The 17,962-nt window shown below is 35.2% G+C and overlaps 1 protein-coding gene across 5 annotated transcripts in view; it reads right to left on the bottom strand.

Annotated features, from left to right (window-relative positions):
- Positions 1–17,962, bottom strand: part of CKAP5 (cytoskeleton associated protein 5) — an 86,273-nt gene that overhangs the window by 46,550 nt on the left and 21,761 nt on the right. For all 5 annotated transcript variants that reach the window (XM_033119697.1, XM_033119700.1, XM_033119699.1 and 2 more), the window contains exons 2-8: positions 11,860–11,953; positions 11,165–11,358; positions 9,383–9,589; positions 6,477–6,648; positions 5,731–5,863; positions 5,398–5,498; positions 2,866–2,979 (exon numbers count right to left, since the gene is read on the bottom strand). In XM_033119697.1, the coding sequence (XP_032975588.1) occupies positions 2,866–2,979; positions 5,398–5,498; positions 5,731–5,863; positions 6,477–6,648; positions 9,383–9,589; positions 11,165–11,358; positions 11,860–11,916 (978 nt within the window). In that variant the 5' untranslated portion in view covers positions 11,917–11,953. The remainder of the gene's footprint in view (positions 1–2,865; positions 2,980–5,397; positions 5,499–5,730; positions 5,864–6,476; positions 6,649–9,382; positions 9,590–11,164; positions 11,359–11,859; positions 11,954–17,962) is intronic.

The following is a 17,962-nucleotide window of genomic DNA, read 5'->3' as shown; positions in this document are numbered from 1 at the left end:
TCTAGGGCTACAATGTAATTTTAGGTAATTATCAATTAGTATTTATCTTTAACTAGAATGTAAGCCACTAGTTAATAGTGATCAAAACAAAAACACTCTTGACAGAGGGAGAAATCAATGAAACCCATCATTATTGTGTTCGGAAATCTATGGTGAATATAAGCAATAATTAATGGAGGAAATGTAGAAAGACCAAGTGTAAAAAAGGTTAATACCACATAGAAAGTCTGGAGATTATATAACAAAACACCTTAAAAACCCAAATATTTATCTAAAGATTAAAAATATGTATATATTAATCAACATCTATAGGTAATTAGCAAAGTCAAAGAAACTTCCTGAGGGATAGAAGGGAGGGGAAAGAGGGAGGACATCATATAAAAGAAAGAACTATAACCTGTCAGAACAGGAAAGCCCACAAAATATCAGGTGACAACTCGAAAGATAGTTTAATAAATTATTTCAGGAATACTATAAAGAATTTCAAAACGAATAGGTCTTTACTCCTTGTGTTAAAGGAAAAAAATTGGGAAATTAGTGGGATTATTTGATACAGAGAGGAGAGACTATGGAGGGAAGAGGGATCGGTCTATATCGTATTCTTCAATCTCAATCTCTTCGATTTCACCATTTTTAATATGTCTCTGTTAAGTCAACATAATATATGAAGTTTGTGTTTACACCTAAGTAAAATCACAAATAAAATATTTTTAAAATGTCATGTCCAGGTCACTTTATACAGCTGAGGTTAACTTTTCATTGTTTTAAATATTTTAGCCACATAATTAAGGTTCTTGTCTGTAGCCTCTGAATGATTGCCCTCATTTCAAAATGTGAAGAGGGAAAAACATTTCTCCTGCTACTCTAGATCTCACAGAAATCTATGTCTACCCAGATATAAAGTCCATGACCCTCTCTGTATAGAATACAGCAAGAGATTACGTTTATATTACAATGCCAGTGGAAATCACAGACCAGTCTTTATCTGAAAAGCTAATATCCTAAGAAAATGCACGTAGAGAACATCGATTAATATTCCTTATTGTCAGATAAGAAAAAATAAAAGCTTTTATTTGAGGCATTGAGAATTCAGTGACAGGACACTAAGATTCCTGATAAAAATTATATACTAGAGAATCTTAAAGTCTCTTCAAGGCCACTAGAATCTCACTTCCCCTCTCTTAGTACCTTCTTCCCCTTCCCTCTTTCCTCCCAGGCTCCAGGTTGGTGCAATCTTTTCCCTCAGGGCAATTCCCTTTTAATTACTCTCGCCTGACTCTGTGGCTCTTCAAGATGGAAGACTGATGACTCAACAAAGATTTTAACAAATCATATCCTTGCCTCCAAATCCCACATAAGAGGGAAGCATAGGAAGGCTGACTAGGAGAAAACAGTCCATCCTCATTATTCATGGACTTCGTATTTGCGAATTCACCTATTGGTTAAAATTTATTTATCATCCCCAAATCAATACTCATGGCATTTTCCTGGTAATTCAGACAAGCACGGAGCTGCGAAAAATCTGAGTTGCCTGATGTGCATATTTCCTGCTGAGACTGAAAAAAGCAATACTCTGCCTCTTCTTTCAGCTCTCATACAGTAAACAAGCATCTTTTTCATGGTCTATTAAATGCCATGTCGGTTTCTTTTTTGTTTTGGTTTTTTGCATTTTGATCCCTTCTGTTGGTGCTTTCCCTGTTAAAATGACCCCCAAGTGTAGTGCTGAAGTTCTGTCCAGCGCAAAAAGGCTGTGATGTGTCTTACACAGAAATTATGTGTTAGAAAAACTCTTTTCGGGCACAAGTTACAGTGCAGTTGGCTGTGAGTTCAATGTTAATGAATCGATAATATATATTAAATAAGGTGTCTTCAAACAGAATTGAACAAGGTTGTGCATTGTTTTATGTATCATTGATGAAAATGTTAAGACCGAAGGTTGCAGGACCCTAACCCTGTATTTCCCCTAGGAACAATGGTTCAGGATTTGCTAATTCAGCATTTGTGGTGACTTTATAGACATAATTGCCAGGAATAATGAGAATTACTGTACTTACATGTGTATATAATTAAAGATTAACCTCCTCTCCCCACTATTTTAATCCTCTGTAATTTCAGGCTGAGGAAGCAAACAAAGTTTTCAACCTAGTGTATTCAAGATGATGTCTTCAGTTTGTTCTTAAGCTCTATAACTATATCCACAGTGTTTGATCTATACTTTCAGATTTTATGAAAAGCCCCATATACAAAAATATCTGCCAGCAGCACTCAAGTTGGTTAGACTTAAGCAATACCAAGGGGATATTTTCTAAAACTATTTCTTTCTTTTCTTTAGATTCCACATATAAGTGAGACCATATGGTATTTGTCTTTCTCTAACTTATTTCACTTAACATTATGTTCTTTAGGTCCACCCATATTGTTGCAAATGGTAAGATTTCATTCTTCTTTAGGTTTCTTCTTATTTAGTACTTGCCTGCTTTACAATTGACACACGTCCCACATCCTTTGCTTTAGTGTGGCATCATTCGCTATCTAAAAAAAGTCTTCATATTTAATATCTGTCCATTAAATGAAGCCAATTTAAATAGTTCATCCTACAGAATTATAAAACTGGAACAGCTGCGTCTAGATCAGCAAGACCCTCTTTTTCTTGAGGTTTGTACATGCTATCAAATAGCATATTAAAGTCAAAGTGATAAAAAACAAAGATTAAAAACCAATCCCTCCAAACTAACCTGGGACAATTATTTTGAACAATGCTCCCTAAATGGCAATGTAGTTGTGATAAAAAGGATGACCGATAAAGAGAAATTCAACAGCTTGGACTATTGCTGGGATACCAATGTTGAAGCTCCTCACATTTACCTTCTTTAATGCTTTTACCAAATCCGCATAATCGCCTGCTTCCAATTTGGGGTTTTTCACTAGTACTTCTACAGCCTCCAGGGCTTCTTTTCTCTCTTGCCATTTTTTTGCTTCCTGCAAGACACAATAGGAGTCACTTATAGAACAGAAAAAAAGAGAGCAAATTAAAGTATTTCTTGTATGCTATGCTACTAATTCAAAGATAAATACCTTTTGTTTTCAGAAACTTTTTCTAAAGCTGGTTAAAAAACAAAATTGCAAAACTGTGCAGCTAATCAGAATGTTTTGTTCATATATATAAAATTTTTGTTCATATATAAAAAGTATTTTCATAACATTTCATAACCCTAAAGTTCTATAATAAGTAAATGGAATGAGTTGACAGATTTTTACTTCTCATTTTCTAAGCAAATATTAGTAAGCGGTATTAAACAGAAAACATTGACAGAAAGCATTTCTAGCATATCTGACCGTGGCACAAGTACAGGAGAAAGTAATTTCCATACTGACAACATTAAAAAGAGCAGAAAAGCACAATCACATAACCAACAACCAAAACTGTTCTAATTTTGGAGATTAGTTTTCTGGATTGGGGGTAAAATGCTAATCCTTTTGTTTTATAGCCATGAAATAGAACATGCTCTAGTAGAGCTCAAGCAATCATTCAGTAATTTGAATATACATTCTTTGAAAGAACTGGGGATACAAAGAAATGGTGAACTAGTCATCCTAGAGGACATTACAGTTCAATTTATCAAATATTTGCTCATCAGAAGCTTATAGGATACTCAAAGAGCTGATAAAGGAGCTAGGAAGATCTTTAGTAAAAAACTACCAGGTCATGACCACTAGGAAAGGAGAAGTAAGTGCGAGCTGCTTTGGTAATACAGCAAGAGGACTCAACCTAGTTTAGGCTGACAGGCAGGATCTCCCCTAAAACTAATGCTTAAGGTGAGATCTAGAAGATAAAGAAGTATTACGAGGTGAATGGGGGAAGAAGAATGTTATAGGCAGAAAGAACAACGATGTTAAGGCCCAGAGTTTAGGGGGGGAAAAAACAAGTGAGGCACATTTGATACTGGGAGAAGTTTGGTATGACTGGAGCATAGAGAGTGAGAGCCATTAGAGATGCAGCTGAAAGGTAAGCATGGGCCTCAAGGGCCACAGGACGATTTCAGACATCATCTCTTAAAACCCATGAAAGCCACTGAAGGGTTTTAGCGAGGTAATATGAGAAGATTTGTATTTTCAAAAACGACACCTCTAAATGCATTGTGAAATATGATGGGAAGGAGAAGGAGGCAAAAGCAGAGATAGTCTTGTAAAAAAGACTACTGTAGCATGCAAGGCAAGCTATGATGGTGGTTGGGATAAGACTGTTTCTCAATGGGGATAATTTTGTCTCTTGGGGTACATTTAGCAATGTCTGGAGACATTTTTGATTATCATGACTTGGAGGAATGTTATTACTTCTAACAGGTGGGTAAGGGCCAGAGATGCTGCTAAACATCCTACAATGCACAGGACAGTCTCCCCAAACAAAGAACTATCTGGAGAAAAAATGTCAACAGTGCCAAGGTCAGGAAACCCTGGGGTAAAGTAGTGGCAGTGGGATGGTGAAAAGGGGATGCATTTGAGACATACTTAAAGGTAAAACCGGAATGACAATGAGGAAAACAGAGAAGTTAAAAATAATGTTTGACAGGAAAGATGGCACTGCCTGTAGGCTACATGTGGGGCGGGCTCCACACAGGGGTGGTGGCAGCTGTCCCTCTAGCCCTCACCCTGAAGCCTCCGTGTGTCTCTGGTGACTCTCGAGTTGCCGCCCCTTCGCCAGAACCCAGGGGACAGTTTCTGTTGCATGCAACTAAGAACCCTGACTAATACAGAGAAGTCAAATGACTTTCCCAAAGTTATCCAGCCAGCCAACAGAAATTTTGCCGCAAACATAGGAATGCAAACATGATGGCTGGAGCTGGAGCAACCATCTTGAACCAGGATATGACACTGGCTATGCATGGAAGCTGTGTGTTGAGAAGTGCAGAGCAACAGGGAAGAAGAACTCTGAATCCCAGTGACTGAAGAGGTATCATTAGTCCTGGATTTTCAATGGTAACATTTGCAAAAAATAAACATCTACCTTGTCTAAGCCAAAAAAAAAAAAAGGATAATGTTCGAGTTTTTGGTAAGGAGTGTAAAAAAGAGCAATACCATGTTTCCCCGAAAATAAGGCCTAACCGGAAAATAAGCCCTAGCATGATTTTTCAGGATGACATCCCCTGAATATAAGCCCTAATGTGTCTTTTGGAGCAAAACTTAATATACGACCCGGTCTTATTTTCGGGGAAACACGGTAGTAGATATATATACAAAGTAGTATGGGAACAAAGAAGAAGCAACTGATTCAGTCTACTAGGGAAGATCCAGATGGAAGCGGCACACCAGGCAGGACACGGCTCACAGAGCATTCTCTAATTTTACTTAAGTAATTATTTAAAATGAAATAAATGAAAGAAGTGTACTAGTACTTACAATTTTGTCATAAAAGTCTTTGGGAAGTTTGGAAAGAATTTCTACTGCTTCCAAAAGCTCATAAGCATCTATCTGTGGCACTTCATCACCATCGTCACCACCTTCCAGGAGAAAAACAAAACAAACCTTAAAAATCGATGGTTTTACTACCAGTCCTTTCACAGCCCTCATGGAATCTTGATACAGACGGGATCAGCGTTATTAGTGCCATATACAACTTATATTGTATTAAGTGGCAATCCTACAAAGTGTGCCTAGCGAACGTAGGTTCTTGTGCTAGGGCCCGTTCTTGCTAATTTTTATAGAAACCAGTGGTGTTTAAAACTGGCTTACCTCCCTCAGCATCTCCACCAGCAGACTGTTGCTGTTCCAATTTCGCTTCTAGTTCCTGCTGGGAACGCAGAAATCGAGTTGGTCTAGGAGCACCTGTTGGCAGTTTGACCCATTCTTCTTCTAGTTCTTTCAACTGCAAATATCATAAAATATTTTAGAAACATATATACATCTCCACTGTTAGAGAACATACTTAATATTTATATTTAATAACACATCAGAATTTAATTTCTTAATTATGTGACTAAAAAGACAAACAGGATAAATTTAAATTGCATACATTTTGTAGCATAAGTCAAACTGACTTATATTTACTATACTGAAGATGTATGACCAAGCACCTAGAAAAAAGAATAAAGTCCATTTTTTAGGACACTTTCATTAGTCCATGAATTCAGATATATTTGTATCAGATAAAGTCTCCAAAACCAATTGTAACAAAAATAAAGAGAATATTTGTTTGGACAAAATACATTTTAAGTCCTGTCACCAAGAACATTCTACAGGGATCTTCTAAAATGCTATAGGTTAAACATTAACATACTGGAATCTTTAACTTGAGAGGACAAAGTAACAGCAGAGACAGTTGGCTATGTTCAGAAAAATCAACTGATTTTAAAATTAAGAATGAGAAATAATTATTAATATTTCTGAGTTTCTGAGGACAGAATATCAACAACAATGAAAGGAAGGAACTATCTTCATATTAACCTTTTGTAAAGACAACCCCAAACTTTGTGCCTCACCTGAACAGAGTTTATGTTCTGTAACGGGGGCCTCAGGGCATCGCGAATCCATCTGTAAATCTCCACAGCAATTAGTTTGGCTTCATCTCGAACAGCCTTCTCTCGAGACTCAAAGAGTTTTGGCAACACTTTGATAATTGGCTTAAGCAAGATGATTTTGGAACCAAATTCACTAGAAGTAAAAAAATTGAAAAAAAAAAAGTCAACATGCAACATGCTTGGGTAAAATGTCTGTTTCATTCACTTAAACATAATTCCCTACCTATGTATTATAATAATAGAGTTATGTAGGTTGAGTTTTAAGGCACCAAATAAAAAGGAACTCATAATCACATGTATGTTTAGATATCATTCGTCCAAGAATACTATTTATGTAGGGTCTAAAATAATATTATCATTTTAAAACTAACTTTCTAGGTAATGAGACAAGGAATAATTCAAGTCTACAAAGGACCAACATTTATGTAGTATCTTAAATACATATGTATATACATATACAAGCTTAAAAATATTAACAAGTCAGTTTATAAATATTTAGATGAGTGAAATCTGCTTTTAATAAACTTTCAATAGTTCTTATAACTAAAGTAGTTCAGTCCACTCGAGCGATCACTAATCCTGGCAGTTATGTGTTTCATTCCTGAAGCTATCGCATTGTAACTCCAGGCAACTTAAATCTCTTTCCTTTAGTTTTCTAAGGGAAAAACAGTTGCATTCTGACTTCTTTTAAAAAGGTAACACATTTAACTTTACTTATCTGTCACATACTATATTTTTGAGGTCCCAACGGGCCAAATTTAGTTTTCTGATTCACTGCTAACATTTCTGAATAACAAATTCTGGAGCAAGAGGGATTTAGTTATGAAAGAACACTGAAATTCTTGGTAGGACCCACATATATTATTTATCTATTATCCAATGTGTACAAATTTATCTCACATGCATAAGTGTAACAAAATTTTTCAGTAATAGCTACTGACATACTCCAATAGGCTAAAGAATGAGACTGAAAATACTCTCCCTAGACAGCAATATTTAAGACACCTGGTTCTGTAAATAGTTTAAATACAGACATCTTAACATGAAACTGAAGTAGATAACTTCCAAGACTACCTTTAAATATCTCTTTTATTTTCATAGAAAAGAATGTTTTAACTTGGCTCAGCTGACCTTTAAGATTAAAGGGAAACCAGAACTGATGGTGATGGTAAACTATTCTTTTAAGGATACTTACTAATCATGGCACCTAAAGAACCTAACATTTGGGATCTCTTAATTTTGTTTTACATTACTACTGTTTTGTCTAGTTTTGTGTTTGTTTCACTATCTTTGCCTGCTTCTGAAAGATTAAAAACAAAAACAGATGGAGCCAGTCCATAGGAAAAAGACCCCTTAACAAAGCAAAAGCTAATCCTGATACTAAACATATTACTATAGAAAAAAAACAAAAAAAGCCCGTTTTAGGGCCCCCAGAACATTTTTAAGTTTTCAGAAGCTACCACTAACACAGACAGCTTGAGGCAGCTCTGGAACCTAGACTGAACAACTTGAACTGAAGGTTCTTGAAGGTCCCAGAGAGCTATCTAGGTTCACTATAGATTCTGGGATGCTTTAGGACAAATAAAGAACCATACAGGGATGGGACTAAATAACAACATCTATAAGGAAGACATAAGAAAATATACCTAACATGTTCTTTTTCTACCCTTCTTCTCCCAGTCAGCTTAAAATGAAGTAACCAGAGTTTACAGCATTCTACACCAGAAACTACTAATTTAAATGGAGATTAGAATATAATACATATTTTTTTATTAGAGATCCAATACTAAGGACAGAACAGATCTACTGATACTAGCAGTCTTGATAAGCAAGTCAATTCACCTAATTTCTAGGATGACAGAATAAGCATACTACTTACTATTCAAAAACACACATGCCTACTATACTATACTAGGCCAGAAATGAGGAAAAATTTATCATATAAAAATCTAAGTGAAAGTCAAATTTTATAAAAGAACATTATGAACCAAGCAAAAGAATGTATAAACTGAGGATAGTTTAACAAAATTTAAGAATTTTGATACTTTCATGTAAGATAAACACAAAAGGAAGCATTTTCTCCAAGAAGTAGGTCATATATAACATCACGAGAGTTGAGTTGGGATGATGTCCGCTCCCATAGGCCACACATTTAGGGTTTCACTAGAGCTGCTTTCTAAAGTATCTCATGTGGATAGTATTGGGGACAGGGTATCAGATGAGAAGGACTGCCAAATCAGAACAAACTAGTGGTTTGTCTAATTCAGATTTCCACAGCAAATTACAGCCACTGGTTCCTGAAAGAGATCCCATTCAAGAAAAACTTCACTGCCAAACAACAAGAAATTCTAGGATTGAAAATAACTTATTACATAAGAGTAGAAATTATTTTGTACTTGCTGTCGCTGTACTTCTGTTTAAAGACATACAGCATTTGCTTCTACTTTACTAAAAAGGCAACCAAGCAAAGGTTTGCTCTAGCCAACAAAGTGACGTTAGCCAACATTTCAAAGTATATAAACTTATGCTTGAGGACAGCAAGAGAGAAAGAGCTGCTTAAATACCCCGAGGAGTGCTTTTCCACAAAAAGGCCAATTCATAATCTGAGAACAGGTCAGAAATATCCCCTGCTCACCTTCATTACAAAGGGATTTAGGTAAAGTAACTATACATCACATTTGAAGGCTAAAATTACGGAATACAAAGTGCCACACTTGAGGAATGACTTCAGCTTTCCAGGTCACCTTCCCGGTTGGTGTAGCATGCCAAGTCAAATCCAGCAGTTTTCATTTCTGGTTAAACCAGGAACCCAAACGCAACTGAGACATTCTAGATAATAAAACTGAAGTGAAAAGAAAGGGTCTTACCTTAAGGCTTTCCTCAGTGTCTCTATACAGGCCACTATGATCTTGGGGTTCTTACTGTCCAGGCCTTTTAGGAGCTCTTCTTGCACAGCCTCTCCTTTCTCTATCTCTATGTACATCAAACAAATCTCGATGCCCAGCTCCTTGGCTTTGGCTTTGGGTTGGTTGAACACTTTACTTACAACACCTGACACAACTTCTCCTGTGGTTCTGTAATGTAGATTATAAACAACCACCACACACACAAAAACACACATTAGTAAAAAAAGTTGGAAAAAGGTCATGGAAGGTGATAGGGAAGGGGGAACACCTGCACTTTAGAAAAATGCTTAGAAATAAAGTAAATGAGTCTCTAATTTTTAAATTTATGTTCAAGAACATTAAAAAACTTATGCAAACCATAAAAGTTTAAGACGTCACACCAGACAATAACACAGAACCACAGATTCTTATAAATGCAGAAAATTCAAATAAGAAAGCAACAATCCCTTGAAATCTCACTACCCGGAGACAACTAAACTTTTTGGTATTCATCCTTCCATACTTTTCTATATACGCATATATATATATATACATATATATATATATGTATATATATGTATATATATATACACATATATGTATATACATATATATGTGTGTATATATATGCATACACACACACATATATACAGATACAGTTTATGAAAATAGGATTAAGGAATCCTTGCTTTTTTGAAATTTCTTTAAAAAGTCATTTTAAACACTTAAGAGAATTTCTGCACAGAGGGAACGGATATGCACCTTTAGTAACAAAAGGCTGCTCCCAACTCCTTGGTAAGACTTTATAGTGACTTTATTGCTTCGAATCTCTTCTAAATTAAATAAAACCTGTACTATTGGAAATTAGAGGAATTGAGTGGGTTGGAATTACAGGCAGCATTTGTCAAAAAAGTTTCTGATAGCAGAAGAAAAATGAAATAAAAAAAGCAATGAGTTCACTAATGGCAAGGGAAACTTGGTGTTGCTGGTTAACAAAACTGTCAAATTATGATTATGATTGTCTTTATTGGTATAATCTTTGAAGTCAAGTATGTATTTCTTGTGCAGATTTGTGTGTGTCAAAGGTCCACATTTGTGTGTGTATGTGTGTGTGTGTATGTGTGTAGGGCTCCTTCAATGATATCAAGACTAGAGTTAGAAAAGAAAAATTAGGTTTATGAGGTATGGGAGAGCAGAGTGACTAGAAACATCTATTATCCATAGCTCAAGTGAAACAGGCTGAGAGCCACAGAGGTTGTCTATGTAGCATTACCTCTCCTAAGAGATAAAAATGCCTAATGACCACAGGGAGAAAGATGTGATTCTAAGATCGTCTAGCTGGGAAGCCCTGTGGAAAAAGATTTTTGTAATGCCCAAATGTTTTCAGTGAAATTCTAATAATTCTTTGCTGACAACCTCTCAGTTTCTTCTAGAAGTTACTGAAGATTATCCTTTTGGTCTAGAGTAATTTCCATAAAAAAGACTCAAAAGGAAAAAAGTCACTTGCTCATCAAACTTTAAGGTAAAAACAAGATCTGATTTCTAATTTGCTCTTCTTTACATATCTCATGTACCATTTAGACTTCTGAGAACAGATAAAGACTGAATGAAAAAAACAAGTATCAAAGGAGCTATGAAACTAAGAAAATTAATATATTTTAAAAGTACTAAGAACTAAGGACGGTGATCCATAAAGATACACAGATTAACCCAGGAAGCGCCAGACAGGGGTTTCTACCCAGAATATGGAAAGAAACTACTTACTTTCCTGCTACATGGGCATTTTCGACATAAACAAGTGCAGCTTCTAACCCTTTCAACTGAACCACTGCATTGGAATCAGTCACAAATTTTTTGATCAATCCTAAAAATTTGGACCATTCTGGGCTCTTTTCATCCTTTATTTTCTGGAAGATCTTCAGGGATTCTTCATACCCATTTAACCTTGCTTTCCACAGCTAAAAGAAAAATAGTATTTTGAAAAACAAAATTTAATGATATTATCATTTACTGTTAACTAAGGGGGCGGTAAAAATAACTACTCTATTCCAGGTAATTTAAATAAAGGACCCTATGATTGGAAATAAAAAAAGGTCTTAAGAAATTCAGATAGTTTTCCAAGAAGATTAACTAATAAACTTTCTTTTGTAAGTATTTATTTTGTATGATATTCTGCCAAGGCCATCTAAAATTCCTAATAGGCCATTATAAATGTATCTCACTTGGTATCCAAGTATTAGTTATTACTTCTTTATAATACGGCATATTTTTAAAGATGTTACAGTTCAAACATGAGAAATCATCCTGCTGAAACCACCCAATCTCCAAAGTATGCTGTTTTTCAGTTGTACTGTGTAATCATTAGGCAGCTTTATACATAGCAGCTACACAGTAACACAGTATAACTACTGACAAAACAAGCCAATGACACTGAAATTTGAGTTCCAGAAAAGTCTCACCTTGTGTTCACATTTCTGATCAACCGGCAGTTTCATCCACTCACTGTCATCTCCCATTGTGCTTCCAGTTTCTCCTTAGAGTTAAGAGTAATTCCTGGACAGATAAAAATTGATAACTATTAAGTCTAGCATCAATCAGTCTCATAAGAAAAAATGACTTTTCTGAGATTATTATTTATCATGCATGCACCAGTAAGATTAACAAGCCCATTCTTTGTTTATATGCCCGTTTAATTCCATTAACAGAACATTTAAAAAGTAAAAGGAAAAAAGTCAATAAAAAATCTAAATAAATCTAGAAAGAACAGATATTTATTTTAAAAAATGATGCTTATATATTTTTCAGTTTTCCATAAAACTTAAGAGCTGAGCTTCTTGGCCTTTTGAAAGGGCAAGAGAAGAGTTTCAAAGAAAGTCGTACTTTCAACCATTAACCTAAAATTCCTTACAGAAAATAATCAATAGGGAAAAATCTCAATGCTACCCAGTTCTCTACCTAATTCTGGTAAATATGGCTTTAGTCAATGTTTACATAAACTAGTAAAAAATTAAAACTAGTAAAAAATTAAATCCCTAAATGAACTCTTCCTTTATAAACTTTATAATTAAACCGTTTTTTAGTGAGGTTTATTGTCAACATTCCTTTAATAACTTTATGCTATTGATTTAGATAACATTTCTTTCTGATTATAAAAGTAGTATGTTAACTGCAAAAAATCTGAAAAGTACAGAAAATACGTAAGAAAGGAAAGTATTAAAACACAATTTCTCATTGTGTGCTCACCACCCAGAGTCAGTTCTACCATTCCCCCTCCCCACTTACCCTCTGGTAACCACTAATGTGGTTATAGCACACAATGTGATATACAGATGATGTTGTAAAGAATTGTACACTTCAAACCTATGTAATGTTACTAACCACTATCACCCCAATAAATTAATTTTAAAAAACCCACATAATTTCACCACCAATTAGTAACTGTGATGAACACTGAAGTGTGTATCCACTTGAGTCCTTCCAGATTTTTTTCAATGCACATACAGTGTATAAATTATATGGGGAAAAAAAGAGGGCAGATTCTCTTACAATCTTTTTCTTATAAGGTCACAAACATTTCCCCATATTTGAGAACATGATATTTAAAGGCTGCATAGCACTCTATTTTATCATCAATCCTAATGTTGGACATTTAAATTGTTTCCAATTTTCAATATTATAAACAACACAGGAGGGATTCTGTTTCCCCAGTCCAGGTGTGAAATAAAATATATCTTCAATAAATATTTGTTTAACGAATATATACCTTGATACTGTGTTTCCCCAAAAATAAGACCTAGCCAGACCATCAGCTTATAAGGTCTTATATTAATTTTTGCTCCAAAAGACACATTAGAGCTGATGGTCTGGCTAGGTCTTATTTTCGGGGAAACACGATGGTGTCTACTATGAACAGGCACGTAAAAGTCCTTTTTAAACATGTTGAATCACTTTGTACTAACAACTACACGAAAGAAAGATATTCTCCTCACTTTACACACTAGGCTCACAAAGGTTAAGTAACTTGCCAAACACAACAAAAGTGGTAGGCAGTGAGATCATAATACGATTCAAAGTCTAGGCCTCTTCCTTTACAACTTGTTCCCTCCAATCAAAATGTAGGAAATGTTCCAGGGAAAGTTAAATACTCAAAGACTGAATTGTAAAAAGTTTATTAAAGTGGCACTTTCACTGAGGCTTCTTTCCCAAATCCCCAGGACCCTGGGAAACAACAGCAGCGCATTTTAGAGCAGGAGTCAAACCTTAATAACGAATGTACAGTAACTCTAATACAGCAATGGCAGGAAATGAAACGGTACAACAGTTTGGAAAACAGTATGCATTATGTAAGTTAAAGATGCACATAGCCCACCATCCAGCAACTCCATTCCGAGGTATATATTCTAGATATTGCACTGGAAGACATATACAAGGATATTCAAAGCACTGCTGTTTATAAAAGTCCAAAGTTGGAAACACTTCACAAGTTCATCAAGAAAAGAATAAATAAATAGTGGTATATAAACTCAGTGCAATATTATACAGCAACAAGAATGAATGAACTATGCAGTGCTTCCCAAACTCTATAGTGATGGACCAGTCTTTTTAAAATTTTTTCAAATAATTGTACACTGATGTTTGTAAAATACAATAAAAATTAAGTATTAGATCTGTGTATTTTTAAAGTTCCCCAAGTAAATGCGAAATAATCTGGTCACCATGTAAAACAATTTTGTGGTTTCTTAAAAAATAAATACAGAATTATCATATGGCTCTGCAATTCCACTCGTAGGTATATACCCCAAAGAATTGAAAACAGGCACTCCAAATACGCACGAGTATACATGCATGTTCATAGCAGCACTATACACAAGAGCCAAAAAAAACAGCCCATATGTCCATCAACGGATGGAATAAATAAACTGTGGTATGTACATACAATGGACTATTACTTAGCCATAAAAGGGACTGAAGTACATACATGCTACAACCTGGATGAACTTCACAAACATGATGCTAAGGGAAAGAAGCCAAACACAAAAGGTCCCAAATTGTATGATTCCATTCTATGAAATATCCAGAATAGATCAATCCATAGAGATGGAATGTAGACTGGTGGTTGCCAGGGGTTGGGGAGAAGGGGTAAATGGGTAGAAACTGCTTCATGCGTAAGGAGTTTTACTGTGGAATGATGGAAATGTTTTAGAACTAGATAGGGGTGGTAGTTGCACAACATTGTGTATGTACAAAATGCCATTTGAATTGTTCACTTTAAAATTGTTAAGTTTTATTTTTGTGAATTTCACTTCAATACATTTTTTTAAGTTCCAAGGTGATTCTAATGTGCAGCCTGCAGTTGAAAACCTCTAATGTTACTTTCTTGGCACAAGTTTGAGCTGCAAAAGCAACCTTTCCCATCTGTTTTTCAAAGAGAAACACTCAATGAAAGCTTTTAAAACATTTTCCAACCAAGAGAATATGAGCAATAATATTCAACCGTCAGCATTCTAAGAGTCCACTACAATACTTTGCTTTTTTTCCTGTTGGTTCCTTTTGGAAAAAGAAACAGGTTAGCCAACCTAACTGCCTCATGTAAAATTTAGATGCCATTTTTGTGTTCTATTTTCTGAAATGGCTTCTACTACTTTATAGCCTGAGTTTTTTAAAGTTGGTATTTATGATCTTTCTATTAAAAGGAAAGGCTTGCTTCATACCAAAACCTCCCCAGCCACTGAAATAACGGATACAGTGTTTGTGTATGCATGTGATACTGAGGACTCTTGTTCTGTCTTTGCATTTGTCTTTTCCAGGATTGATATACTAAGGGAAAAAAGCACATCTCCACTAATTTCCCCCATAGTTATTTTAATTATAAAATTAACTTTAGAATTTAATATTTTTACATATATAAGAAAACGTATGCAATGTTTGTGAGCTATGAAGCATTCTAATAAAACTTACCTACTACCCAATCTGATAATTCAAACACTATTTGCGTTTCTTTCCTACATAGTTTCTTTCCTCCCCATAGAAGCACTTTCCTGAAGTTTGTTTAGTTCTATGCCATAGTCACAGTCATATATTCCTAAACAACAAAATTAATTCTGCTTGTTTGTGAGCGTTAGAAAAATGTTAGCATACTGTTTGTAATCTTCGTAATTGGCCTTTTTTCATTCAAAATTTCATTTGTAAAATTCATCCATGTGGTGTACTATAGTTCAAAGCCACTCAAAGTGTGGTCCAAAGACTTGTGCTGGTTCACAACTTATCATTCAGAGATTAACTACAGAAATGGAAATAAGAGTTTAGAAACAACCATAGTACCTATTCTAGATTCTTTTATTATTATGGTGGTTTGAGGAACTGAAACAAGTTCAGCAAGGCTAAAGTATAAAATGCAACAAGGAAAGTAAGCGGGCTGTAGAGTCAGGCTAGAAAGTAGTCAAGATCAGACTCTAAAAGGTTTTATAAGCAATGTTAAGGAATTTGGACTTTATCCCAAAGGTAAAAGGAGACTTTGAAGGAATATTAAGTAGGAAAAATTGCGGACACTATCAAACTTGCATTTTTTGAAGACCATGTGATGTAATTGTAAAAGCAATGTAAAGAATGGCTTGGAAGGCAGTAACAATGGAGGGAAATCAGTTAGAAGGCTGTAGTCAAAATGAAGATGATGGTAACTTGGGCCTAAGGGTAGTAGTGTGTTTCCCCGAAAATAAGTCCTAGCCGGACAATCAGCTCTAATGCATCTTTTGGAGCAAAAATTAATATAAGACCGGATATTATATTATATTATAGGACCCGGTCTTATAGTGACGTAAGACCAGGTATTATGTTATATTACACTATAAGACTGGGTCTTATATTAATTTTTGCTCCAAAAGATGCATTAGAGCTGATTGTCTGGCTAGGTCTTATTTTCGGGGAAACACGATAGCAATGCAGATGGAGAAAAATGGATGGATTTTAGAGACATGAAGAATGTCAAAGAACGTCCTTACTGAGTACGTGTACAAGGGCTGAAAGAGAGGGATGAAGGTGAGTTTTGGACAAGCTGAGTTTGAGATGCATGCTAGACAAGTGTAGATGTGTGTAGCAGTCACTTAAATAGGGGAGACTGGTCTAAAAGAGATTTCTTGATTCCTAGTTTGGTGATATGCCTATAATTTGTATACATATGGTTTCTAGATTGTCTACAGTGAAAATTATTCACGCTTTATAAATAATAAGATTTATTTTGGTCATTACCTAACTCAATGAAAATATAAAGAGCAAAAGAAAGTACATGAGAAAGGCAAGTTTGTTTGCCTCCAAAGGAACTCAGGTAATTTAGAGAAATTTAAAATAGCAAGAGGAAATCATCCCCAATCAGCAGCTGCCTAATAATCAAGTCTAACCACCTAATTGGGCCTTAAGACACTGTTAACCTGCCCTTGCACAGGAGAGGAATGCCTCCAGTTTTAACTGTAATTGTGGTTACCCACGCAGACCAAACCCCTACCGCCACCCTGCGGCAACCCCTGTTCCCCTGAGAGTTGACTCTATCAGTTGAAAAGGAAAATCTTTCCTTGAGATTAATAGAAATACAACGGGTGGTAGACTATGATCTCTGTATTAGTTTTAAACTTCTGACTATAATTCTAGAATATTTGGGGTAGGGATCATTAAAGTAACTACTATTTGAACTAAACTTTGCCTCTATCTGCAAAATTTAATCATTATCACAAAAGAAAGTAAAAGCCTTGGGAACATTCAGAACATATTCAGGAAGTAATGACGATGGAGAAAAGTGGACAGCATACGTGTAGAATAAAACTTAACGATTTCATGAAAAGTCACAAGTTAATGTCCTGAATGATCTCGTTAGAGACCGTAGTACTGTTTTCAATATACACAGCAAATTAAAACCAAACTAACATTCATAACAGCCAAAGAGTGGTAACAAGCCAAATGTCCATCAAGAGATGAATAGACAAATAAAATGTGGTAAATCCATACAATTCAGTAATAAAAAGAAATGAAGCTCTGTAAAGAACTCCTAAAACTCAACAACAAAAACCAAACTAAACAATGGGCAAAGGACTTGAACAGAAGTTTCTCCAAAGGAGATATACAAATGGCCAATAAGCACATGAAAAGATGCTCATCATTACTAATCATTAAGGAAATGCAAATCAAAACTACAATTAGATACCACCTCACACCCACCAGGATGCTACTATTAAAAAAACCACACCCAAAAACATTAAAAAACAAGTGCTGACAGGATATGGAGAAACCGGAACCCTTGCACACTGTTGGTGGGAATGTAAAATGGTACAGCTGCTGTGGAAAATAGTATGGTAGTTCCTCAAAAAATTAAAAATAGAACAACCATATGATCCCGCTATTGCACTTTTAGGTATATGCCCAAAAGAATTGAAAGCAAGGTCTCAAAAAGGTATTTGTACACCCAGGATCATAGCAGCATTATTCACAGTAGCTAAAATGTGGAAGCAACCAGAGTGTTTATTAACAGATAAATGGATACGCAAAAAGTAGCATATACATAAATGGAATATTATA

Source organism: Rhinolophus ferrumequinum, chromosome 11 (assembly GCF_004115265.2).
Source record: "Rhinolophus ferrumequinum isolate MPI-CBG mRhiFer1 chromosome 11, mRhiFer1_v1.p, whole genome shotgun sequence".
In the NCBI taxonomy this organism is placed as follows: Eukaryota; Metazoa; Chordata; class Mammalia; order Chiroptera; family Rhinolophidae; genus Rhinolophus; species Rhinolophus ferrumequinum.
The sequence above is the reverse complement of the archived record's forward strand: the minus strand, read 5'-3'. Positions and strand labels throughout refer to the sequence as shown.